This window comes from Capricornis sumatraensis, chromosome 14 (assembly GCF_032405125.1).
Source record: "Capricornis sumatraensis isolate serow.1 chromosome 14, serow.2, whole genome shotgun sequence".
Lineage (NCBI taxonomy): Eukaryota > Metazoa > Chordata > Mammalia > Artiodactyla > Bovidae > Capricornis > Capricornis sumatraensis.
In genome coordinates this window covers 63,301,511-63,329,320 of record NC_091082.1, presented here as the reverse complement: position 1 = coordinate 63,329,320, position 27,810 = coordinate 63,301,511, and the positions used below count along the sequence as shown (strand labels likewise).

The window sequence follows — 27,810 nt, the reverse complement described above, 5'->3', positions numbered from 1 at the left end:
ACTTCAAGTTTTCTGTAAGACTGATATCCTGATAGTGACCTCCTACCAAACAAAGCAATTCACTAGGGCAACCCAACTAGTACATTTGTCTACCCCTTGCCTTCTTCCATGGGCTTCCCCGGTGGCTCAGTGGTGAAGAACTGCCTGCCAATGCAGGAGATGTGGGTTCGATTCCTGGGTCAGGAAGATCCCTGGAGAAGGAAATGGTAACCCAGTCCAGTATTCTTGCCTGGGAAAACTCATGGACAGAGGAGCCTGGCAGGCTGCAGTCCATGGGGTCACAAAGAGTCGGACACAACTTATCAACTAAACAACAACAATACTTTCTTCCACATCCCTATGACGCCTTATCTACTCACCATACTCATCCTTTAGGCTTTCTTCAGGCAGTTACAAGGGGAGACGATTAGAGCTTTCACTGCTAAGTGCTTTCATTTAATCCTTGAAATAACAAGTAATGTAGTGCTACTATACCCCTCATTCAGATGCTTAGAGAAACTAAGTAATTTGCCAGTAAGCAGCAGATGTAAAACTTGAACTGGGAACCTTATAACCTTAAAGCCTCTGAACAGTTAATCCCTTGGCCTTTCGCCCTGCTCAGAAAGGCCCTACTACTTTCCACTCGCTGACAAACACCTTATCAGCCTTCAAAGCTTCAGTTAATTGCTTCCATCCTCTTTGGAATTCTGCCTCCACACTGAATAACTATTCTCTACTTCATTCTACCCTACAACAGTAAATATCATCTCCATAAATATTGATTTTGCTTGTCTCTTTTACTTTATTATGAGATCTTTGGATAAAGGATATTCTATTCATACCCAGCATATTGCAGTAATCCCAAAATGTTTATAATATAAAGGATATTCTATTCATACCCAGCATATTGCAGTAATCCCAAAATGTTTATAATATTACATACTGGCTAAAGTAACGTTCCCTTCTTATAGATTAAAAAGTTGAAATAAGCAGAACATAAGTTAACATTTAACCTGAAATATTCAAGCTTGACAGAGTATGTATTGGTTATTAGGCTTATTCATGTTTAAACGTTAAATCATACATTCTGAATTTAAATACATATTCAAAGCTTCCTTCTAGAATGCATAACAAATGTAACAGGTATGATCTTTTTCCTTTATTTACACTGGTCAGGTATAAAAATAATTAGAAACGGTGGACGTGGAGAGAGAAATGCTGGTGATTCCACTAGGAGACAGAAGGCCCTGACTGAGGAAAACTTTAGAGTCTCTCTCCTTCGGCTGTAATTATTCCTCGTGTGAGCACCTTGCAATAAGAGGAGGATGAGGAAATGGGTACAATTCTGTCTCAAAATGAAAGAGTTAATTTCAGCCAATGAACAACAAGAGGAAAAGTAAGCTGTTGAAATTAAGGAAAGGCAAGAATACTGTGTCCAGTGAGGCAGCTTTCTCAATGCTTCTGAGTCATTTTGATTAGACTGAATTTTCACCTTACATACCAATTTATTTATGCTGTAATTTACAAGTTCTAGGCTTTTGTTTAGCTTATCTTAGCAAATACAGTATTGATCTGCATAACCTTATGTTGTGTGTGTATGAATGATCTGGATGATAAGAGAGATTATGCTTGACTTCCTTATCCTTTTTTCTTAGCTGTTTTATCAAAAGGGCCTATAAAAAGGGATCTGTCATTTTCTTCATTATCATTCATTTTTAAAGGATCAATAGGATGCAGTCATATTTTTCAGAATGTGAATCAAGACAATTCTGAAACCAATGGTTGTGCATAACTAGCTTTAAAACAAATATAACAGAGTAGAAAAAAAAACTGAATACATCACATGTAGCAACAGTAAGTATGGTTTAGTCAAATTTTCTTTCAGTCTTGTGTGTACAATGTTGTGAGATGTATTTTTCACTATTTGTCTTCATCAAAGGTGTCAGAAAGCCACAGAGCTACTTATGAACAAGAAAAGATTGTGTTCACGCCAAAAACACTGTACCTAATGGCATTACTACCATTTAATAAATCAAGATAACTCTCATTATGAAACAAAGTCCAATTACAGAAAGATATTAATTAATCCTATACTAGGAAAGTTTCTAAATACCCTTATAATAGTCAACCTAAACCCAGGGGATTTTATATGTTAGCAAGACAGTAATTTGCTTTACAGTACAGTAATAAATCACATTGAGAAGCAATTTATTTTATACTGCAGAAAATCTGAGTATTTATCTCTTTCATACAATTTTTTAAAGAGTTCATCTTGGACAAAACAGAAAACTCAATATAGAATCAAGCAAATGATAAATATTTTATCTTACCACAATTTTAGTATAACTTTCCCAGACAAACTAAAACCAAACTATTACCTCCAAAAGATGATACCAGTGAATAAACTCTTTCAAATTTCAAACCCAATAAAGAGAACTAAGAATCTCTAGAACTTTCTGTAATTAATTCAACATCCGGACATTTATACTATTTAAAAGTTCGGTGTATAGAGCTTTATTTTGTGTCTTTATCATGCCTCTGAGATTTTCCATGGGCTAAATCCCCTTTGGGGGAGCTGGAATTGCATCAGGCATAATATATATCAATATGCAGAATATGGAAGAGTGTTTCCTGGTAAGCACATCAATATTCATTCATTCATTTTCTCTCTTCCTGTCTCTCTGTACCTGTGTAAGCACACACCCCAAATGTCTTGAATTTATTGAGCATATGAGGCTCCCCATGACCTGGTCACTGCCTACCTCTTCTGCATCTTCTGTCCTCTACACTGGGTTACTTTACATCTCTGTTTTTGTTCTTCTCCCCTTTAGCCTAGAAAATTCCTACACATTTTTGAAGACTCAGGTCAGATCCCTTAAAAGGACCTTGATAGGACCATTAGAAAAAAGTGAAACAGAATTCTGAATTTTTTGGATAAGTGTTCATGATGGATTATTTTAAATTAATGGCTAAAATGAAGCTTAAAGATTATTCACAACTGTGAATTAACCTATCCTAACTTGGTATATATACGTATTTATGGTTAAGTAAGGATTGGCAATAATCTCCATATAATATATATATAATTATAAAAATAGAAATTATATTAAACAGGAAAAAAATGTAATAGGCTGGATATTTCTGTACTAATGAACACTTTAAAAAGTATATTATGGTATTGTATTTGTTTTGTGTTTTTGGTCTAGCTGATTCTTTTAAACTGTAGCTATAAAACATTTACAAAAGGAGAAAAGTATAATGAATTCCTATGTACTACTCTTCTGTTTCAATAATTATCAACACCTATTTAGTTTTACCCACATCACCAACCTCTCTACTGGACCATTTTGAATCTTTGCAGACATTAACTATCCTTACATATCTTGTTTATCATCATTAACTATCTCCATACATCCCTCTAAATCATTTTAAACACAATCAAAATATTACTGCACACACAAAAATTGAGTATTTCTCAATATTACTATCTAATTCAGTTCAGTTCAGTCACTCAGTCGTGTCCGACTCTTTGCAACTCCATGAATTGCAGCACGCCAGGCCTCCCTATCCATCACCAACTCCCGGAGTTCACTCAAACTCATGTCCTTCGAGTCGGTGATGCCATCCAGCCATCTCATCCTCTGTCGTCCCCTTTTCCTCCTGCCCCCAATCCCTCCCAGGATCAGAGTCTTTTCCAATGAGTCAACTCTTTGCATGAGGTGGCCAAAGTATTGGAGTTGCAGCTTTGGCATCATTCCTTCCAAAGAACACCCAGGGCTGATCTCCTTCAGAATCTAATTAGTGGTCAAATTTTCCCTGATTACCTTACAGATTTTTTTATGGTGTCATCAGTACACCGAAACAAGGTCAGTATACTGCATCAAGCTGATATTCCCCTTAAGTCTTTGAAAATTAACCTATGAGTTCTCCCTCCACCTTTTTTTTTTATTATTATTACAATATATTCTTTGAAGAAATTGCCAGATTGTGTTAAGGTTCCTATGTCTTAGAATAGAGAATTATAGTTTCATACTAGAAAGATGGTGGTTCAATGATAAAAGAATCCACCTGCAAATCAGGAGACACAGGAGACCTGGGTTCAATCCCTGGGTTGGGAGACCCCCTGAAGGAGGAAGTGGCAACCCACTCCAGTATTTCTGCCTGGGAAATCCTATGGACAGAGGAGCCTGGCAGGCTATAGTCCATGGAGTCACAAGAGTCAGACACAACTTAGTGACTAAACAAAAACAACTAGTAAGATAATTGTTATTATACTTGCTCATTCTGTTGCTTATGATGGGTACTACTGAATAGAAGAGGTCACTATGACAACAGTCAGGAAAGTATGTTTAAAAGATATGGATCAATGACCGATATAAGGATGACATCTACAGAGAAGACACAACAAACATTTGCAAGGACTTTGTTTTTCTATTATGCCAGGACATGCAAACTAAGACTCTTGGAGAATGGTTTAAAAAAATTATAAATTTAAATCCCAATTAAAATTACACTTATAATAGTTCCTAGTAATAATGTAAAGACTCTGAAAGTTATTTGATTGTTAGACATTCTTAACGTCTCTGTTATGGCCCATTGGTAAAAATGCTCCACTTCAGAAATACTGAATTATATATGTGTAAATGTAGGTAGCCCTCACCTAATAACCATATATGTACATACAAGGCAAACACATGGGAGAATATTATGTTTGGGAATATAAAACTTCTTTCAACCTCATTACATAAGAAAGCATTAACCTAAGTTTTACTCCTGGGACACTTTAAATATACTACAAAGGTATAATAGTGCTTAGTTTTATAAATAAAACCGTGAAAACCTGTAGACCTTGTTGCAGCTGTAACAATGCCAACAGCAATGCTTCTATTTTAATTCCCAGGAAGTTATGCCTCAACTACTACACGAGTACAACTATCATATTAGAAAAGAAATAACAGCCCCAGAAGAATGTGCAAGACCCCACCTACCATAGACCTGGGCTTGCTGATGGCCACCAGACTAGTGAGGAAGTCTTCGTCGTGCAGCTGGCTGAAAACATGGGCGTCATAGGCTACCATAATGGAGATTTCTTCCATCATCTTGCCAGCTGGTCTTTCCACAGCAGCAGCTGCTATCCCAGCTCCAGACCAGACTATCCAGGGGAAAATCCTATTGCAGCTTGGTGCCAATGCACACACCCACCTGAGTTTGAGGGGGTGGAGTGTCAAAAATCCAGAGGAGGGGAAAAAAAAAAAAAAGCAGGTGCTATCATAGGCTTGTCTAGCAATTCACCCCCACTAGAAAACTGAGGGAGGTCTCTTATCTACGGAGGAAGTATATACTATAAACACCTTCTGCATTCTTAACAGAGCAGCTGGAAAATTTAGTTTTTGGAAATCTTCTTAAAACTTCAAAAAAGTCTCCTAAATGGAAATATTCTAGAGCAAAAATGGAAGAAAAAATAAAAAGGAAACCAAAAACCACAAAAATTGATGTTATGTTCATGATAATCAGAATTTTTTTAAGTTTATCTTCTTACTTCAGTATTACTTATATCAAGATGTGTCTTCTTGGAGAAGATGTAGATTTTCTTACCGCTTATTTTTTTCATGTTCACAGAAAATAAATAGATGGCAACATCTAATTTTTCAGAATTTATCAAATTCTTGGTGTAATTAATTATCTCAAGAAGTGTGAAAGAAAAAAAAAAAAGGTTCCTTTTCCCCTCTGAGTATTTCTGTTAAAAACAAAAAGTACCAAAATATAAAAATGAAACAGACTGCAATATCAGTTAATAACCATTTCCTCTTCTCCCACTAAAAAAACAACAAATATTTTAAACAGAATTCTTGATTTTGAGAGAATTTAGTTTTCCACTGTTATTCTGAAAACAACACAAGGTTGTCATTTCCAAACTAATTATTATTCTCCCATGATAAAAGTTCTCTTTGTCTATTTTTAAGCTTAGAGATTTCTTTTAATTACCCAAATCAGTAGATAGTAATGAACTATTGGTGCCTTAGCTATGAGAAGCATCTTTTTAAATACAGCTGAAGACAGTAAATGAACCTCAACGTGCCCTGATGAAAAAACGTGAAAACTGTCCAAATTATCATTACAAGGTTGCCTAAATCACCAGGAAATATAATGTAGGCTAATTCCATGGGGAAAGTATTAAGCAAATAAAAAGGGAGGAGGGCAGATAAAGCTCCTCCCGAAGTTGTTTTGCCAGTATTTCTAATTAAGCTATTATCTTCTCTGCTTTTTCTAGAGTATGACAGTGCAATACTGTAAGAAATATTTGTTAGAATTAGAAATCAACTGGGAATGTTTATCTTTAATCAAATACAATGTTTAGTCCTAATTATCCATAGCAGTATTATGTTATTTAGTCTGCTTGTTTTTCAGAAAACAAGACTTGGAATGAAATTTCTAGTGCCTATTTTTCTTTGTCTTTCCAAAGTATTTCCACCTAGATGAACATGATTACTTAAATAGTACCCTGTTCTATTTAAATGTGATTAGAAGAGTTTTGCAACTACCATAGCATTCTGGATTACAAACACACACACACACGCTCACATACACAGAAGGGGGAAAATACCTTACTGCCAGCAAACAGAAGCAAGACTAATAGGCTTATTTAAACAGAAAATGCAATACTTTAAATAAATCCTCAAGATTAAAACAGCTTCAAACTGTGTTGACCCATGCTGGAGCTGGTAAAGCATTTTCACTTCACTTTTTTTTCCCCTACAAGGCAGTTGTGCCTTTTAAAGCATTATTTTTCTTAAAAATTCTTCCCGCACTAAACACTGACTAACCAGGTAAAGATTAAATGATCATCAGGAGACGAGGTACACTAAAGCGTCAGGCAGCTCATACCTTTTTAATTCCTTTTTATCTTTTCAGAAAGATACTGTGACTCCCTTCGTGCACTCACTAGCACCAGAAGTCTTCCGATTTATCTCGCAGGACCACTTTCTAGCTGTGAAAGCAGTTCCTCTGGCTTTCACATTTCCCTTGGCTCCAGTGACTCAGGGCTTCCACACTGGTATCTGAATCAGGTGCACTGACAAAGACACCTGTTGTGGAAGGTAAAGAAACCACTTCCCATAATGCCTTATTCCCTGCTGGCAACCGCCCAGGGGCAAACAAGAATTATGACTGCATTTGAGCAGTTGCCTGTGCAGCCTGGGAGAACAAATTCGGTTTAACAATAGGTAATCTTGGTTAAGAACACTCATAACCAAGAAAAAAAAAAAAAGAAAGAAAGAAAGGACCAGGGAAAACAGTAGTAAATAGTTTTAGGTACTGTGTTATAAAGTCAGAAAACTGTTAAGGCATTGGGGCTATAGGAGTGCAAAACACTTTTAGAAACATAATCAAAGGCTGTAAAGACGGTTTTAAAACGACAAAAAAGCTAACCACTTCAAATAATTAAGTCCTTTTAGAGCTCCACGTGGGTTGTTAGGTAAACAATTAGGTATTTTTACAAAGCTCCTGATTTATTATCTTCAAAAGACTGTTCTAATTGGCCAGAGTGCCTTAGAATTATCTGTAACAGTTTGTGCCTCAATCCAAGAGGGCTTCTCTAATAGCCACACTGCATACGCTTTCTAGAGCAAGGGCTCCCTAAGTTTTGTACGTATCCTTCATTTTCTGTCACCCTTAAATATTCCTCCAGATTTTATAGTCTGGGAAACAAAAATTTAAATGTCCTTTTTTCATACAGTTAAATGTATATCTGTGGCCCCCCCCCCAAAAAAAAGCATACTTCTATGGTGATTCATGTTGATGTTTTCCAGAAACCAAAATTCTGTAAAGCAATTATTTTTCAATTAAAAAAAAAAATTTAGCAAACCAATGATCTATTTTCTTTTTTAACTGTTTTTATACTACCTATCTTTCTTTTCCTAAAGATTCTTTTCTGCAGTCTCAGAAATAAACAGCTATTACCCTGCTTCCAGACTTCAGGAGTCACTGTACACAGTCATGTTTACATACAGTACTTCACTGCCTTGCAAGACATTTTTCTGACTCGTTTGACTTTTCCCCAGTGAATTGAGACCCACCGATCTCCCCGGATGGTTCCCACCTGAGCTTCTGCAGTCACTGACTTCACACCACTCAGCTCCACTGAAAGGAAGGTATTGGCGGGGGCGGGGGGGAGAATTACCTGCGATCAAGGAGTGTACTGCCGACAGCACCAGTTGCTGCTAAAATTTACCAGGAGAGGATTGTGTATTAAATGGGCAGCAGAAAATAAAGCATTTGTGGTAACCAATAGAGGGGCTCCAGTTCCAGCAGGAACGAGCTAGCTGTCTGTCCCAGGGCAAGTCACTTAACCTCCCAAGGTTTCAGTTTCCTCGTGGTCAAGTAAATCGAGAGGGACGGAATAGATGAGAGGTTTTCCTGTGTGCTCAGTCAAAAGCAGTGTGTCCTTTTCCGCTCCAGTAAATAGGCTTATTGGAGGGTTTGAAGGTGAGAATACCTTTTTAATCTCTATCAGAATGAAACACAAAGGGTAACATTAATCCCAAATGTTAGGAAAATACCCCCAGTGGTTGCTATAATGGGTCCCAACAAATGCCTTCTACTTTGTACCCTAAATTGGATTTTCTAATATCAACTCTTTTGCTTTTAAAAGATTTGGTGACAGTTGCTTAACTTTTTATTAGTTACTCTTTACAGTCTTTCTATTCAGAAGCCAAACTGGCTATAAAATAATTTTCAAAAGGCTTCTAGATCTCATTAAGACAAAAAAATTAACAAATATTAATAAATATCTCCAATGATTTTTGAATGCTGTTTTATAATTTTTTACAGATTTTACTCTGTTAGCTGATTTTGTTCCAAAAGCCATTTTTCTGGGATTATTCCTATTTAACAAAAATATAACTGGGTTATACTAAATGAGTGTGAGTCTAATAAACCATTCCTGGCCTTCAGAGAACGTCTATTCTCAAGAGTCAAATTTAGTAAAAGCCAAAACAAAAATCAAGAGAAGCCTGAATAAGATGTGAACACTTTGTATTTCTGTGTTCTCCCCAAATGCAGCAAAGCAAAGTAGTTTAATTATGGGAGCAGTATTTTGTTATCCACCATCAAAGCAGCAAATACATTTAAAAAATGAACACACATCATTAAAAAATTATCTCTCCTCACAAGAGTGCCTTTAAAGACCATTTCTCCCATGCCTCAGGTTCTACCTGTTGAACATTGTCATCACAACAGCCATAAAATCAGGATAAGACAGAAGACAAAACCACCAGGACAAAAATATGGCCTAGAGGACAGAAACGTCTGTGCCCCCACCACGTACTGACAAAGCCTGGTAGAGACGGTTTTTTCTTCCCCAGGGGTTCGTCTAATCATTCAGTAACATCTTTATAGATTCAATTAATAATATAATAGATTCAATTCAATATAAATATTCATGGAGTATACACGACTCAGTTTTAACGACTGTCGCAAAACGTTCATGGTATTGACACAGAGGTAAAGAACTCTAAGAAAGACAAAATTCTACCCTTTCTTAATCACAGAAAAGCAATATTCCAAGGAGGTTTCTCTTTACATGCAGGAGTGCACATTACTAAAACCCAAGTGCTCTCAGTGGAGGAACAAGAGATAAAATGAGAGAGAAACCATAGAAGTATCAATAGAAGAAAACTTTTCAGAAGATTTTGGATTTCAGGATAGTCCAGTAACATACTGAGTTTTACAAAGGGAAAAGAACAAGAAGTAGAAGATAAATAAAAGAAATCTTGGTTCTTTTCAAAATCATGCAAATGTAAATAAAGAAAACCATTATTCTTGTGTCAAATTCCAACCGTTCAGCTCATTATCTTCCTTATCTTTGCCAGCAATTACTAGGCAAATTCAAAACCTCAGAAAACACAGATTATTTAAAAAAAAATCCCTAGAGTTAAACTAAGAAAACAAAAACCAGTGGGACACAAATACTTGCTTAACTGTTATACTGGGTATCTTACTTCTTCATTTGCATCTCACTGCAAAGAATGATGGTGAGGTACATTCCAGACTATGAAAGAGCAGCTGCAAGCTTTAACAAGTCAGCTTTCTACCACATTTGTAACTCTAAAACCCACAGCTAACTATTAAAAACAAGACAACAGGTCCAACATGGAGTCCCTTATGCTAAAGCCTCATGTCACCAAAGACTGCTACAGTTTCTACTCTCCCAGAAATGAAATCTTAAACCAGGAAGCACCTGATCGGCACTAGTGAGGTAACCTGCCTGACAGAGCAGGTGAATTGCCCCTAAGGGAAAGTGATCTTGCAGTAACCACTCCACTTTTTTGTCTAGTGTGACTTCCTTGGTTCTGGGCCATTCTGCCCATAAAAGTACAGCTCCTCAGAGTGCCATTCTGTCTGCTAGACTGGCTGCTTCCCATGCGTGAACTGCTGAATAAAGCCAGTGAGATCTTTAAAATTTACTCACGTGAATTTTCTTAACATATTCACTTAAATTTTATCTAACCAAAAATAAGCATTTCAGGTGCTCCTAAGCATTCACTGTTGAAGCCTGGCTTGGAGATTTTGACCATTATTTTGCTACTGTGTGACATGAGTGCAACTGTGTGGTAATTGTAGAAAAGTAGCAGACTAGCAAAGTAATGCTCAAAATTCTCCAAGCCAGGCTTCAACAGTATGTGAACCATGAACTTCCAGATGTTCAAGCTGGATTGAGAAAAGGCAGAGGAGCCAGAGATCAAATTGCCAACATCCTCCGGATCATCAAAAAAGCAAAAGAATTCCAGAAAAACATCTACTTCTGATTTATTGACTACGCCAAACCCTTTGACTGTGCAGATCACAACAAACTATGGAAAATGCTTAAAGAGATGGGAATACCAGACTACCTGACCTGCCTCCTGAGAAATTTGTACACAGGTCAAGAAGCAACAGTTAGAATCGGACATGGAACAACAGACTGGTTCCAAATCTGGAAAGAAGTACGTCAAGGCTGTATATTGTCATTCTGCTTATTTAACTTATATGTAGAGTACATCATGAGAAATGCTGGGCTGGAATCAAGATTGCCAGGAGAAATATCAATAACCTCAGATATGCAGGTGACACCACACTTATGGCAGAAAGTGAAGAGGAACTAAAGAGCCTCTTGATGAAAGGGGAGAGTGAAAAAATTGGCTTAAAACTCAGCATTCAGAAAACTAAGATCATGGCATCCAGTCCCATCACTTCATGGCAAATAGATGGGGATACAGCGGAAACAGTGGCAGACTTTTATTCTTTGGGGCTCCAAAATTACTGCAGACGGTGATTGCAGCCATGAAATTAGAAGACACTTGCTCCTTGGAAGAAAAGCTATAACCAACCTAGACAGCATATTAAAAAGCAGAGACATTTCTTTGCCAACAAAGGTCCATATAGTCAAAGCTATGGTTTTTCCAGTAGTCATGTACAGTTGTGAGAGTTGGACTATAAAGAAAGCTGAGTGCCGAAGAATTGATGCTTTTGAACTGTGGTGTCGGAGAAGACTCTTGAGAGTCCCTTGGACTGCTAGGAGATCAAACCAGTCAATCCTAAAGGAAATCAGTCCTGAATGTTCATTGGAAGGACTGATGCTGAAGCTGAAACTCCAATACTTTGGCCACCTGATGCGAAGAACTGACTCATTAGAAAAGACCCTGATGCTGGGAAAGACTGAAGGCAGGGGGAGAAGGGGACGATAGAGGATGAGATGGTTGGATGGCATCACCAACTTGATGGACATGAGTTTGAGTAAGTTCCAGGAGTTGGTGATGCAACAGGGAAGCCTGGCGTCCTGCAGTCCATGGGGTTTGCAAAGAGTCAGGCACGACTGAGTGACTGAACTGAACTGAAAGCATTCACTGCTATTTGCTATTAATAACACCCTCAGTGAGGATGGTTTCAACCACAATCCAGGAATACAAGTAATGCTGCATCTTGTCTCATTTTGAGCAGAATATACAACTGAATTTTAATTACAAATACCTTCACCTTAATTTCTAAAGCATTTGAGTAACTTTTTAAAAGTTTTAATGGCCACTAAATCAAACCATTCTACATGGAGTATGTTTCAGATTCCTTTTTTTCACAAGGTCAGAGGGTAGGTTGAGGGAACAATGAACTGTAAGCTCCTTTTCATTCAAGTGTTCATTTGTCTCAAGTTCTTCCTGTAGGGCTGGTGACCCAACCTGGATAACTCCCTTCCAAATGAGCCCTCAGATCCCTGCAGTAGGTCATACACTGGAGCGTGAAGCCATGGACTTGGCTAAAATTCTGCAGTTAAAACAGGAAGAATTTCATGGTATGTGAATTATATCAATAAAAATAAAAACAGCAGCATTTACAGAATGCCCACAACATGCACGAGATGGACTTATAGATTTGTAATGTAGTAAAATATAACTAGTTGTAATAATGACTGGGGGAGAAGGGGACGACAGAGAACGAGATGATTAGATGGCATCACTGAACCAATGCACATGAGTTTGGGCAAGCTGCGGGAGATAGTGAAGGACAGGGAAGCCTGGTGTGCTGCAGTCCATGGGGTTGCAGAGTCAGACATGACTGAGCGACTGAACAACAACTTACACTAAAATTCTTCTATAATAGCTCGTGTTTAATAAGTACTCACTCTGCCCTAGACACAGACTCTCATTTAATCTTCACATAAGTCAACCAACTAGGTACTACAAATATCCTTGCTTTACAGACGAAGTAACTAAAGTGTGGAGAAGTTTAGGGATTTGACTCTGTTCCCAACAGTCAGAAATGGAATTGACAGGATTCCAAAACCAGCCTGTTTGGCTGCAAAGTGCGTGCTGTGCCCTTCATAACTAAAGTAAGATAGGGGAAGTAAGCAAACATGCAGGGAGGATCCGCCCTGAGCCAGACACCCTTGCTCCTCCCATGCTGGGATCTCCTTCACACTCACACGCTTCAGGTTACACAACACGATGCACTGTATTTGTCAAGTAACAGTAGGACTGTAATAGAATTAAGTCCTTCTGCAGACAGGAAAGTCTTCATGGAGCAAAAAATGGATTAGTTTTTATAAGCAAAGTAATTTTTTTAAGAGAAAAAATAAAATTAGCCTGGTCAGAGTGGTGAACTGATATTTAGATACAGTAGGAAATAAGGTTTCAAAGGCAGTTTTGAATCAGCTTGTGGTAGGTTTCTAATCTCAGGTCAAGAAATTCGGAATACAAGGTATGTAGGCCAAGGGCAGACCGTGCAGACTACAGGGCTTTTGTCTTTCTAGCCTCCACTTTTCTTTTTTTTTTTTGTCATTAGGTCATTAGAGGAAGCACAGAATAACAGTTGACACATGGACTCCAGGGTTCAAAATACCCTGGTTTGATACAATACTTTGCCACATACTAGCTTTCTGACCATGAGCAAGTTTCACAGGCTGTCTCACTATTGGTCTTCTCATCCATAAAATGAGAAAATGGTAATAGTACCGATGTTATGAGGAATAAGATAATGCATATAAAAGTCCTTACTAAGCCACCAGGCTCCACAAAGTATCTGATTAGTGATAGTTGCTATTATTATCAACATTAGTAAAAATGATGGGGAGTTCCCTTGTGGTCTAGTGGTCAGGATTCAGCACTTTCTCTGCTATGGCCTGGGTTTAATCTCTAGTCAGGGAATTGAAATTCTGCAAGTCATGCCATGTGGCCAAAAAAGAAAAAAGAGAAAAGGCTGGATGGGTAAGATCATCTGTCAAAAACAGAGAAGAGGGAATATAACCTTTAGAAATGAGGCGGGGGCTGTTCTCAGTGTATGAGGGCAGTCAGTACCTCCATTTCTATTTTTTTTTGTCCAATTAATAAAAAATTCAGGAGGGAGAAATAAAAAGTGTCACACAACTTCAATCCTGTACCTGTTTTCCCAACGCAATTAATCTTTCTAGATGTTGCTTTGTTTGGGAGTGATTTGGTAATTTACACAATCCTTCTGTCAGAAATAATTGAAGCAGGTTAGTGGCGGTAAAAGATTGATAATGGGGTGGGAGGGGATCTCTTACAGTTAGCTTCCCTCTCCAGTTTCCTGACTACAGTGCAAACAGAGCCTAATCAATTACCTTTTATTAAATCGAGCAATTGTGACAAGAACAGGGAACAAAGAGAGCATTTGTTGTATAACGACATCAATCTGTTAAAACGTGATCAAGAAAACAGTTACAATGGGCTATCACGTGCAAATACATAATCCTTCTTTATAATTGTATTATAATAAGATTTTCCAGCATTCATTTGTATCTTAGAGTCAAAAGAAATATCCTATGCAATAGTTTAGAGTAACAGCTTATCCAGAAGCTTAGAACTGACCAATAATCCTGTAATCTACTTCGGTTCAAAGATATCAACTGAATTTGATTAGGGGTGAAGGTGGAAGGAGAGGAAAAATAACACATATTTAACAGTTGTTGTGCCAGGGGTGGGGGGGGCGGTGCTTTAAGTATTTTGTATTTCTTTTAGTTTTAACGGCAATACTATTCAACTGGTTTTATTATCCCCAATTCACAGAAGGGGAAACCACTGCCCTAAGAGTTTACTTGAGATCTTACCAGCAGTAAATCAGAACCATGATTAAAACTGATATACATGATTACAAAGGCTCTGGCTGTAGGGTTTTTTTCATGCTTTTTGTTTTTTCTTCACCTACAACAAGTTCTTCATAACATGAATTTAACAGAGAAGAAAAACAGTTCAACTTGGAGATCCTGAAATAGAAACTTTAAAATTTCTAAAGTGAGATTCTGTATTTCTCTTCTCTTTTGTTTTAAATATTATATTAAATGTTTTAAATATTTTGCTTTTAATATTGTATCACTATATATTGAAATATGAACTAAAACTCATTGCATCTAATAATATTTATTACTAGGCATTTGCAAATTAAAGAAAAATAAAAGACTGGAGGCAAACTATTGACAACTGCAGTGTACATACTAACAGTCTGCTACAACAAAAAATACCATGTGAACTGAGACAGCATTCTTTGAACTGTCAATGGTGGCTTTTACAACATTAAAAATTAGCTTTTTCTTTGTGTTAAGAGCAACAGTGAATTGTTTAATTGGCTGGGAGTAAAATAATAAAAAGGTATTGATAATTTTTTAACAGTAGTCATAACTAGCAGCAGTGGCAATGTCTAAAGCATTCTAATTTTATTCATTTTGATAAGAATTTACTTTTTATATTTCATCTAAAATTTTTTCCAAAAAAGTGATCATTTCAGGCTTAAGAAGTGTTAGCAAGTGTCATCATAGAGACTCTCTCTTTAAAATCATAAAGATCATAAAAATAGCTAAAATCTTTATGCTTTAATTCCTCTTCACACTAAGCAGGAAGTTAAGAGGGAATATTAGGGCCTGCATAGCTGACTAAAGGTTTCATTTTCAGTCACTGAGTCTAATATGACAACCACCTTCAGGCCTAAGGATATACATATTCTGCAAAACATCTTCCTTATTTTAAATGTTCACTGAGATCTAAGTAAAGCTTCATATATTTAGGTGAGGAAGGCCTAGTTTAACTAGGTTAAGTAGTTTAGTAGTTAACCTGATACTTAAAGAATCAGAGGCAAAATAAGCAGCCATTAATTTCTAGAATTTCTGGCTTATGCATTCCTTTTTGCATGCATGCTCAGTTGCTTAGTTGTGTCCGACTCTCTGTGACCCCTTGGACTTCTTCTCTGTCCAGGCTCCTCTGTCCATGGAATTTTCCAGGCAAGAATACTGGAGTGGGTTGCCATTTTCTACTCCAGGGGATCTTTCTGACCCAGGGATCAAGTCCGCCTCTCCTGGGTCTCCTGCGTTGGCCAATGTGCCATCTGGGAAGCCCACATTCCTTATTATGTTGTCTTTATTATCCTGTATTAAAATCCTCAGTGTGTTCTTAAATACAAATTTTAAATATTCAAAACTGCTATGGAATTGTTGTTTTATATTAAACTTAGCATACATTTAGGGAGAATTTTAATTGTGCAATATAATATGAGATTATGACATATCTTTAGACCAACGTTTAACTAAAATTGAGATAATGGTGAAACAAAAAATTAACTAGCTGAAATTATGTTTCTATACAAGCAAATCTGAATAAACGGTCAGACTGTAAAACTGGATACAAATCTTTTTTAGTGGCTCGTGGACAACTTTAATTTATGTATGTAATGTCTTTTGCTTCTGCTAATGGCCAACTAGTTCTCTGTCATTTCACTACTTGTATTTCTCTTTCAAAGAGTGCAAAAACAGGGAAAGAGGGAAAAACTCTAATTAGTGACTTTAACTGGTGGGTGTTATTTTTTATCATCTATATCAAATAACTAGGCTATGGGAATAAGTTAAAATTAAGAGTTAAAATAAATACAAGTCTCATTTTATATAAATTTCAGTTATCAAATGTCTATCCAATTTTCAGTTTTCTATTCCCACGTATAAAGGAGAGCTGCCTAAAATAGAGTTTATAAGAAAACTGGTTCATAAAGCAGGCTAAATAAACTTCATGTTAAGCAGAGTTCTGGCATTAAACTTTATAAAGGATAAAAGAAACTGCCCTTTCCCTGTGCTTGGAAAAACAGAACTGAAGCATTAATAAGTGTTTACTTTTATTAACTATTTTAGTCACTATTAGTGATCTTGTAAATTTTTTTTTTCTTTTCCTCTAGAAAAACTGAATAGTAAGCTGGTCTTAATAAGGTTCAAAGAGTTTTTAAACTTCAACTATAACATTTTCTTATTCTCCTCACCATTCTTCTCCACATTATCTTCGTTTTTCTCTTTGTGTCTCTCTCTCTTTCTCTCATACACATAGCTAAGTCACTGTAGTCATGTCCAACTCTTTGTGACCCTATGGACTGTAGTCTGTCAGGCTCTTCTGTCCCTGGGATTCTCCAGGTAAGAATATTGGAGTGAGTTGCCATTTCCTTCCAGCATGGGGATCTTTCTGACACAGGGATCAAACTTGAAACTCTTAAGTCTCCTGAACTGGCAGGTGGCTTCTTTACCACAAGTGCCACCTGGGAAGTCCCTCTCATACATACCTCTCTTAAAAGATTATTTTTTTGTCCTAAAAAAAATTTTGTTTGACTCTGGCACATATGCATCTATTTATATGTATTTTGTGACCCCCCCAAGAGACTGAGCCATATCTGTGAGTGTTTGAGGGTCTCCTGCAGAGGTGTGAGTCAGCAGCGGCCTGCTGAGGGGACAGGGGTACTGGCAGCAGCAGTCTTGGGAAGTACACGTTGGCATAAGTCCTCTTAGAGGTTGCCTTTAGCCCTATCAAAGAGCCTGTAGACTCCAGGAAAGGGCCACCTTAGGCCAAACAACTAACAGGGAGGGACCACAGCCCTACCCATCAGCAGAAAACTGGATTAAATATTTACTGAGCATGGCCTGCCCACCAGAGCAAGACCCAGTTTTCCCCACAGCCAGTCCCTTGCATCAGAAAACTTGCATAAGCCTATTATTCTCATCCATTAGAGGACAGACAGAAGAAACAAGAACTACAATCCCACAGTCTCCAGAATGAAACCCACAATCACAGAAAGCTAACCAAAATCATCACCTTGTGTAACTTAATGAAATAATGAGCCATGCTCTGAAGGGCCACCCAAAATGGACAGGTCATGGTAGAGAATTCTAACAAAACATGGTCCACTGGAGAAGGGAATGGAAAACCACTTGAGTATTCTCACCTTGAAAACCCATAAACAGTATAGAAAGGAAAAAAGATATGGCATCAGAAGATGACTCCCCCAAGTTAGAAGGTGTCCAATACGCTACCAGGGAAGAGCAGAGAAATAGCTCCAGAAAGAACGAAGAGGCTGGGCCAAAGCAGAAACCATGCTCACTTGTGGATGTGTCTGATAGTGAACTGGTGGTGAAAATAAAGTCTGATGTGGTAAAGAACAATATTGCCTAGGAACCTGAAATATTAGGTCCATGAATCAAGGTAAATTGAGTGAACATTGATATTTTAGGAATCAGTGAACTAAAATGGAAGGATGCTTTCTAACTCTGGTGCAGGAGAAGACTCTTGAGAGTCCCTTGGACTGCAAGAAGATCAAACCAGTCAATCCTAACAGAAATCAACCCTGAATATTCATTAGCAGGACTGATGCTGAAGCTGAAGCTCCAACACTTTGGCTACCTGATGCCAAGAGCCAACTCACTGGAAAAGACCCTCACGCTGGGAAAGACTGAAGGCAAAAGGAGAAGGAGGTGGCAAAGGATGAGATGGTAGGATAGTATCACTAATTCAATGGACATGACTTAAGCAAACTCCAGGAGACCGTCAGAGGACTGACTGGTGTGCTGCAGCCTATGAGGTCTCACAGAATCAGACACAACTGAGCAACTGAATAACAATGGCAGAGCTCTGTATGCCACAGTGGGAAGACTTACACCTCTGACAAGTGAACATGCCAAGGCTAAGTGACGAGTTTGACAGGAGACTGAATGTGGCGGCAGCACCTCCCACTCTAAGCCCTTAGCTCAGATGACTCTTTTGAGGTGCTTCTGGGTCATACAACCAAAAATAAAATCACTATATGTAATATCAACCACTTCAAATGAATCTTTTAGCATTTCCCTCTCTTAAAACTTTAATGTACTTAATATACTAGCTTCTTAGCATTAACAACCAATATTGTAGAATTCTATATCCAATGAATGAGAAAACATTTCTTTAGTCAGCAATATCACTGATAGGCCATCCTATCAGAAAAGAATAACTAAAGCACATGATGAACACAGGGCAATGTTAAGAGACTGATGGGAGAAAAGAGACATTCATGTTAAATATACTATGAAGTGAAGTTGCTCAGTCGTGTCCGACTCTTTGCAACCCCATGGACTGTAGCCTACCAGTATTTTTTGTTTTTGTTACAAAACATGCAACATCTATAAATTAACCAATAAAAGCAGAAGCTGGAAGAAATTCAAAGTGAAACAAACCTCCTCTTGATTTTAATGATCAATAAAGTGTTAGTCACGCAGTTGTGTCAGGCTCTTTGCAGCCCCACGGACTGTAGCCCACCAGGCTCCTCCGACCATGGAATATCCCAGGCAGGAATATTGGAGTAGGTTGCCAGGGGATCTTCCTGACCCAAGGATCGAACTTGGGTCTCCCACATTGCAGGCAGATTCTTTACCATCTAAGCCACCCCAATAAAGAAATACATAAATTTAAGACAAATAAGTCTTTTAAGGCTTTACAAGATATAGGCTTATTAGTTATTTTGGTGGTTGCTAAGCAATATTCTCTTCTGTGGGGCTAAAGCACATGAAATTAGCATGTTTTCAGGAAAAAAAACTTGAACAAAAAATTAGAGAACAGCAATTGAAAAGTATAAAGGAAAACACATTAACCAGCTAATCAGGCAGTAACAGAGGTTTAGTGCTTTTTGCAATAATGGTTAAACATTTTGTTTTCTACTGGTACCAAATGAGATGCTATTTCAGCACATTAATATTTTAATCTTATTGAAATGGTGATGATTATACTGACCTCTACACTCAACAGCCTAATTATTTTGAAAATCTCAAATTAGATCAGGATATACTCTAACTACTACCACTAATGATGATCTCTACAGATCTCTTTCTCCAACAATATTTCTTCAAATCCCCAGTTTCAAGATATGTCACATGCCTGGTTTACACTTAAAAAAAAAATGTATCTGGTTGTGACATGGCATTTTAGTAAAGCTACCACTTCATGATGCTACTTAAATTGTTAAGATCTCTGAAAACTGTTCTTTAACATCACCATTTTGGAAAAAACTTTTTTAAAAAAAAAAAAAAAAGAAAAAACAGATCTTGGCTTCCCTGGTGGCTCAGTTGGTAAGGAACCTGCGTGCCATGCTGGAGACCCAGGTTCGATCCCTGGGTGGGGAAGATCCTCTGGAAAAGGGCATGGCAACACATTCCAGTATTCTGGCCTAAAGAATTCCATGGACAGAAGAGCCTGGAGGGGTACAGTCCATGGGGTCACAAACAGTTGGACACGACTGAGTGACTAACACTTTCTTCTTTTCACTATAACAATGCAATGAGTAAAGATGAATGCTATTGAATCTATTAGGTATAATAATGGAAACTTTTTTAAAAAAGGAAAGAGGCAAATAACTGAAGGAAAAATGACTGTAGAAATCCAACTATTATTGGGAAAGAGAGGATAGTAAGTAGAATTCCAGTTCTATCATTTTGAGGATTCAAGGGAAATTCCCTACCCTACCATTGTCACTTCTCCCCTTCCTCATTTTTAATATCATGCTGCAATTGTGTAAATGCTATAGGGTTGCAACTGCCAATTCCCTTATTCACAAAATCAGTTCCTCACGGAGTTTTCTTGAAGTGCACAATGAACAAACCTTGATGCAGAGTCTAGTGAGGGTCAACTTAAATGAGCCAATGAAAAGAACCTGCAAATGTGATGACTATCTTCAAGGAGAAGAAGCGCCTTGTGCCTCGACTGTAATCATGACTTGTTTTGGCTCTGCAACCGAAACACCACATGAGCTTAGATATGCAGCTTCTTGTTTTATTTTAACGCAACAGCATTGGACTAAATGATTGGCCAAGTCCACTTTAGCTTAACAGTCCATGACTCCACTTTGAGGATACAAGACTTTTCTATGTAAGAATAATTATTCAGTCTTTAAACCTTCTCAGATGGGACACTTAGTACCAGTTAGTAGGATCTTTTAAATGCCTTCTCTTTTTGTTTTACCATAGTAATTATATTGCCTCAGACCAAAATCAAGAATCCACTGTGAAGATCTAATCTCATACAGCCTCTTTCCTTTCTTTTTTTAAAAGAAATTATTCTACTTATTGATATTTTTTTGGCCTTGCAGCATGTGGGATCTTAGATCCTCGACCAGGGATCAAATTCATGTCCCCTGCAGTGGAAACATAGTGTCTTAACTACTGGACAGCGAGGGAAGCACCTGAGATGTGACATTTTTAACAACCATTATTTTATTTTAAGATCTACTAGAATTAAACATGAATAGACATATCAAACTGCAGATCTCATCCTGAGTCACAGTCACATACAGAAAAGTTTCTCAACCTTGGTATTAGTAACATTTTGAGATGGATAACTTTTTGCTGCATGGAGTTGTCCTGTTCACTTTAAGATATTTTGTACCATTACTGGCCTCTACACACTAGAAACTAGTAGCACCCCTCCCCTAAGGCTGTGACAAATTTTCCAAACATTGCCAAATGTCCCCTGGAAGTGAAGACTGACCTGAGTTGGGAACCCTGGACACATAGTAAATTAAGAGAGGGATTATTTTTGATCCCAGATTTACTTCTAACCATCAGACTTTTGAAAATAATTTCTAATTTCAACTCAAATGATGTTGCCTCATAATTAGCGCAAAAAATGAGCCACTGATTCATAGCTGTGATAAATTTTCTTTCACTTTGACAAAGCCTTTGCCTCAGAGGTTACAACCAGAACACTCAAATATTCTTTTTGTTTTTCAGCCTTGGTGGTGGTTTAGTCACTAAGTCATGTTCAACTCTTGCGACACCATGCCAGGCTCCTCTGTCCATGGGATTCTCCAGGCAAGAATACTGGAGTGGGTTGCCATTTCCTGCTCCAGGGGATCTTCCCTACTGAGGAATCAAACCCAGGTCTCCTGCATTGCAGGCAGATTCTTTATAGACTGAGCTACGAGGGATGCCCGTTTTTCAGTCTTCAGCTCAGTTCAGTTCAGTTCAGTCACTTAGTCATGTCTGACTCTTTGCGACCCCATGAATCACAGCACGCCAGCCTCCCTGTCCATCACCAACTCCCGGAGTTCACTCAAACTCATGTCCATCGAGTCCGTGATGCCATCCAGCCATCTCATCCTCTGTTGTCCCCTTCTCCTCCTGCCCCCAATCCCTCCCAGCATCAGGGTCTTTTCCAATGAGTCAACTCTTTGCATGAGGTGGCCAAAGTATTGGAGTTTCAGCTTCAGCATCAGTCCTTCCAAAGAACATCCAGGACTGATCTCCTTTAGGATGGACTGGTTGGATCTCCTTGCAATCCTTACTGAGATATAAATGTACAAAAATGGACAAAAATGGGTAAAAATGTACTTAATATATACAACTTGATATTTTGATACTAAATATTCTTAAAATTGGAAAATCAAAAATCACCTGTGAGTACTTCATTGTTATAAGTACTGTTTATATCAGTATTAATTCATTACAGGTTGAAATATGTATTATTCAATGTCATCAATCAGTTTTATAAAGTTGCAAAAGGGAACAGAATATTCACCCTAAAAATGCCTCTTTGGCATAATGATTATTTTAGAGTTATTAATTTTAAGAAAATAGCAGACATAGGAAAAGACCTGAAAACCAAGTAAAAGTTACCCTTTTGTAAGAGACACTTAGAATCATCCTTCTCTTCCTGGTACAGAGAGAGACTATAAATTTCTAGAAACTCTTACCACTGGAGAAGGTAAGCACTTAAGCTTGGCATAATAACCTTATCCCTGTTTACTGTGCTTTTCCTCCCATAAATGACTGCCCCCCTAAACATTTTTTGACTTTACCTGGAGAAGCTATCAAAGATGGTTTCTTGGGCAATGTCGGGAAGTTGCTTTGTTTTCCTGGATGTCTCCCATGTATATAGGATGTGTGCATGTTATCAAACCCCTATTTGTTTTTATCCCATGAATCTGTGTTTATTATAGGAGGTGTCTCAACCAAGAACCTCAAAGGATAGAGGGACAATTATTGCTTCCTTCCCTATAGTAAAATTAATGAATCTCAGAGACATGAGGTTCTGAATGGTTTTCAGATTCTTATGTTTCTGAAGGTGATCAGAATATACCACCCCAATTATGCTGATGTGATTTAAGGATTATTTAGAGCTGAAGGCAACTGAGAAACAGCAGACACAGGAGGAGCTCATGTCCTCCCCCTATCTGCCGAAAAGAAGGACATGTGCCTGCATGCTCAGCTGTGTTTGACTCTTTGTGACCCCATGGACTGTAGATGCCAGACTCCTCTGCCACAGGATTTTCCTGGTAAGTATGCTGGAGTGGGTTGCCATTTCCTCCTCTATGGGATCTTCAGGGATTGAACCCACACCTCCTGCACTGGCACGCAACTTTTCCAATGTGCCACCTGGGAAGCCCAAAAGCAGGACATACATTTCCCTTTTGCAAAGGAAATTTCCTTTAGTAAATGTGTCTCCTCTACAACCCTTATCTACCACGCTTTCCTCACACATTTTCTAGTCATCTTCCCACGATTCACTTTCCTAGAAGCCCCAGTCCCGTTTTCTGTCTTGTCACAAATTCTTGTGCTGTGGGTGGGTGTACATGCTCAATTGCTCAGTCGTGTCCAACTCTCTGTGATCACATGGACTGTAGCCTACCAGGCTCCTCTGCTCACGAAATTATCCTGGCAAGAATACTGGGGTGGGTTGCCATTTCCTACTCCAGGGATCTTCCCAACTAAGGGATCAAACCTGCATCTCTTGCGTCTGCTGCATTCTCAAGAGGATTCTTTACCACTGTGCCATGGGAAGCCAAGTGGTCTCCAGGTCCAAATGCTTCTTTGGTTTTTCCCTTATTTTCTGTGAAGTTTCCAATCATGTAAAAATATTAACAGCAATGAAGAAATATATGACTTTTGTCAGTTTAATTCACAGTTCCCAAGAAACCAAACCTGAGAGGGTAGAAGAAAGGTTTTCTCCCCACCCTCAATTCCAACAAATAATTTGTTGATATATTTATCTTCAAAATGGAGACAATTTTATTTATTGATAAGTACATACCACTATGAATTCACAGAGTATTGGTACTGACTATAAATCTAATTCCTGATTTATACATTGTTAGGGAACCCACTGACTTAAACCACCAGCCTCGGCCAGGCATGAGAGTGACCACTTGCATGAGTTATCTTACAACAGGAGGTCCTGGTAAGGAACACAGAAATAACAAAATGCCGACAACTGGAATAATTCAGGGAAGGCCAAAGGGAGAGAGGAGACGCCAGTCCATAAGTCCTACCGACCTCCCTGAATCGTCGTTGGAACCCATCTTGGCTGGGTGATGTATGCACCACCAGGAAGGACCTGAGTCACAGTGACTGATCAGAGACAACCTGGAAACAAAGCCCATCACCATAATACCCGAGACTGTGAGCCGTGTGGCAGAGCAGTTCTCCTGGGTTCCCTCACCTGCTGCTCTTGGCCTGGACACTCCTTCCCAATGAAGTCTCTTGCTTTGTCAGTACATGTGTCTCCTCAGATAATTCATTTTAGTGTCAGATAAGAGCCCATTTCACGTCCTAGAAGGGGTCCCCCTTCCTGCAACAAGCTGAGGAAACCAAAGCCTAGCACTTAGGCAACTAAAAAAATAATAACAAATTACATTTTAAAAATGAGAGGAAGATCAAAGTGAGAAGGTGGTATAAGAAGGAAGAAGAAACAATGCCAAGTGGGGAAAAAAGTAATTCTTTAATGGAGTGTGGCAGGGTATAGTAAACTAAGTCTGACTAACTGTGGACCTCAGCCTCTGGGATCTGTACAGAACAAGAGCTAGAGAGATGATGGATGTAGTTATAGAGCTTTGATAAGGTCAGTGCTTCCTACCGAAACCTAGCAGGAGCCTGTGGGGCCCCTCCAGGTACAAATGCTTTCTGTGTTCGCTATTTCTTATGTGTAGGAAAAAGGTTTCAGCCTCCTAGACCTTCTCTCATTCTCAAAGGGCAGATTCAAACAGTTATTAATTAAAAGTGAACTCACTCAGTCATGTATGACTCTGCAACCCCATGGACACATGGCTCCTCCGTCCATGGGATCTTCCAGGCAAGAACACTGGAGTGGTTTGCCATTTCCTTCTCCAGGGGATCTTCCCAACCCAGGGATCGAATCCAAGTCTCCTGCATTGCAGGCAGACACTTTACTGTATGAGCCAGCAAGAGGAAATGCACAAGAGAGGAGCAGTCAAGAAATGAGAGCACACTGATAAAGAAGGGCTCTGTTCCTTATCAAGGGACTGTTGCTGTGGTTCAGTCACTCAGTCATGTCTCTTTGCAACCCCATGAACTGCAGCACGCCAGGCTTCTCTGTCCTTCACTATCTCCAGGAGTTTGCTCAAACTGAAGTCCATTGAGTAGCTGATGCCATCCAACCATCTCAGCTTCTGTCACCCTCTTCTCCTCCTGCCCTTAATCTTTCCCAGCAACAGGGTCTTCAAGGGATATATATAACAATACCTTTGTGTTCTTCTGCTGGAACTAAGGCCCCCACTCAGGTGGAGGATGGTAACTTCAGGCTGAGTAAAAGATTCCTGCAACACCATCCTGTTACTTGATCACCAACAGATCAGAAGAAGATCACACACCTGAAACCCTCAGCCCAAATTTTTCCTACAAAACTTTTCCCCAAAAACCATTAGAGAGTTCAGGTTTTTTTGAGCAAGAGTACTCGTTCTCTTCACTTGGCCCTGTAATAAACCTTTTGGGCTCCAAACTGACATTTTGGTCTGTCTGGTCTCACTGTGTGTTGGGTACAAGAACTTTTGACTGACAATACCATCATGGGGAAACTGCTCCTGGTGGAGATCTGTAAAATCAGGTGATGGGGTGGATAGTGTCTCCATGCTTTTTGGTTTATACTACTTGATTAACTTGATTTGGGGCTATCAGGTGGGGTACCGGGTTGGAGGAAGAGTGTGGTGTTTTAAACTTAAATTTGGAAAGGCTTTTTCATGTGTTTTTTCCTGGGGCTTTTTAATCTAAAGGTATTTAACTTAAAAATATAATAAATAAAATAGAAAAATAAAAGCAAATACTTTAAAATGTAGTGGTGAACCTGCCTCTGTATGAGTTTTAAGTTGCATTTTATTTCATTTCTTTCTCCTAGGCTGCACGTACCATGTAGCCTGCGGGGTTCCGTTCCCCAACCAGGGATAGAACCTATGCCCTCGGCAGTGAAAGCATGGAGTCCCAGCCACAGGACTCAAGGAATTCCCTTAAGTTGTATTTTAAATTGGTCCAGGTATTCCAATATATAATTGGTCAGTCTAATCTGAGAGCATATGGATGTGAATAGGGCTATATACTATTTTAAAATTAAGAGGGATGCCGAAAACTCGGCCTCTGTGTACCAGTGCCAAATTGAATCTTGGAGACAGTGTTTTAGATGAAGTAGAAAAGAACAAATTTATTGCTTTGCCAGGCAAAGGGGGACACAGCAGGCTCATGCCTCTAAAACTGTGTCCCAGTGGGGAGGTTTTCCTGAGGAGTTTTATAGCAATGATTCAAGGGCAGAGTTGCTAATAAGTATCAGGGTGTGTGCAGGGCCTGCACTCCTTTAATCTGACCTCTCCTGATGAGCTTCTCAGGCTTCTTTGATTTGGCCTCAGGTGGTTGCCTACTTTGTGTCTTTATTCCCTCCCTTCTCTGATTAGCAATTATTTGAATCTTCCCTTTGGGACTCAGGGAAGGTCATGGAAGCTGGAGTCTATACCTTACAAACAAGAAACAGGGGACAGAGAAAAGCTTCTGTGGCCAGGAGCCCGAGTTTCCTGCTCAGTTTCAATAATACGAATTATCTTTTGATTTGAACTGTACATTTAATGAAAGCTATGCTCTTGTTAGTACAAACAAATAAAAATGGGTCACTGCATAAGCATCAATCAATCATGAAAAACTGACTTAAAACAATGCAAATACTAAAAGGCAGTTTACACTTTACTTTTTTAAGTGGTACTTTAGCGAAATTCAAGAGAACACACAGTTATTGTTTTTCTGACATACAGAAGACAGTCTTAAATATCTGGGGTACCAGAAAGAAAAACTCAAGGAATTCAGGCTATTAAAATACTGTAGGAGGACAATGAAAGAAACTTCTATACACAGTGAAAATCCATGCATTAATCCCTCATTTCCCATAAAAAAATAAACAAATACCTTTCAATCTCATTTTGTTTAGAATGTCTTTGATTTGAGCCTTTCTTTTCACTCAGTCTCAAGAGCCTGTGTCTTTCTTTACCAGGTGCAGAAAACAATGCCCACTGAAGGGTAACAGAATGCTTACTTCAAGATTCTATGAAATCACAGGTGGAATTTAGACTCGTATGGTGTAAGAACTGTACCGGGCCTCTGGGGTCCTCTAACTCAACTGCTTATGTCAAAGGCCTGCAATAAAGCTATTCAGTGGTGAAGTTAAAGTGGGAATCAGCCCTCCTGACTGTTAAGCAAGGGCCCTGAAAAGTGAAAGTGAAGTCACTCAGTTGTGTCCAACTCTCTGGGACACCATAGCCTGTAGCCTACTAGGCTCCTCAGTCCATGGGATTTTCCGGCAAGAGTACTGGAAGTGAAATGAAGTTGCTCAATCGTGTCCAACTCTTTGCGACCCCGTGGACTGTAGCCTACTGGGCTCCTCTGTCCATGGGATTTTCCAGGCAAGAATACTGGAGTGGGTTGCCATTTCCTTCTCCAGGGGATCTTCCAGACCCAGGGATCGAACCCAGATTTCCCACATTGCTGCTGCTGCTGCTGCTAAGTCACTTCAGTCGTGTCAGACTCTGTGCGACCCCATAGACGGCTCCCCCGTCCCTGGGATTCTCCAGGCAAGAGTACTGGAGTGGGGTGCCATTGCCTTCTCCCTCCCACATTGCACGCAGATGCTTTTACCGCCTGAGCCCTAATGGAAGCCAAAGTCTGTCTTGCCTTTGTTCTATGTACAGGATACATTCACTCCCAGTCTTTCACAGAACACAGCTAAACTTTAAGGGCTAAATAAGTAAAGATAAGCTTCC

The 27,810-nt window shown here is 38.8% G+C and overlaps 1 protein-coding gene across 5 annotated transcripts in view; it reads right to left on the bottom strand.

The window, feature by feature from the left end:
- The window catches only part of RABGAP1L (RAB GTPase activating protein 1 like), a 721,006-nt gene that overhangs the window by 85,789 nt on the left and 607,407 nt on the right, over positions 1-27,810 (bottom strand). For 2 of the 5 annotated variants that reach the window (XM_068986470.1, XM_068986472.1), the window contains exon 1: positions 4,968-5,078. The exons of the other annotated variants lie outside the window; for them this stretch is intronic. In XM_068986470.1, coding sequence (XP_068842571.1) covers positions 4,968-5,078 — 111 coding nt within the window. Of the gene's footprint in view, positions 1-4,967; positions 5,079-27,810 lie in introns of those variants that run through there. 5 annotated transcript variants of the gene reach the window in all.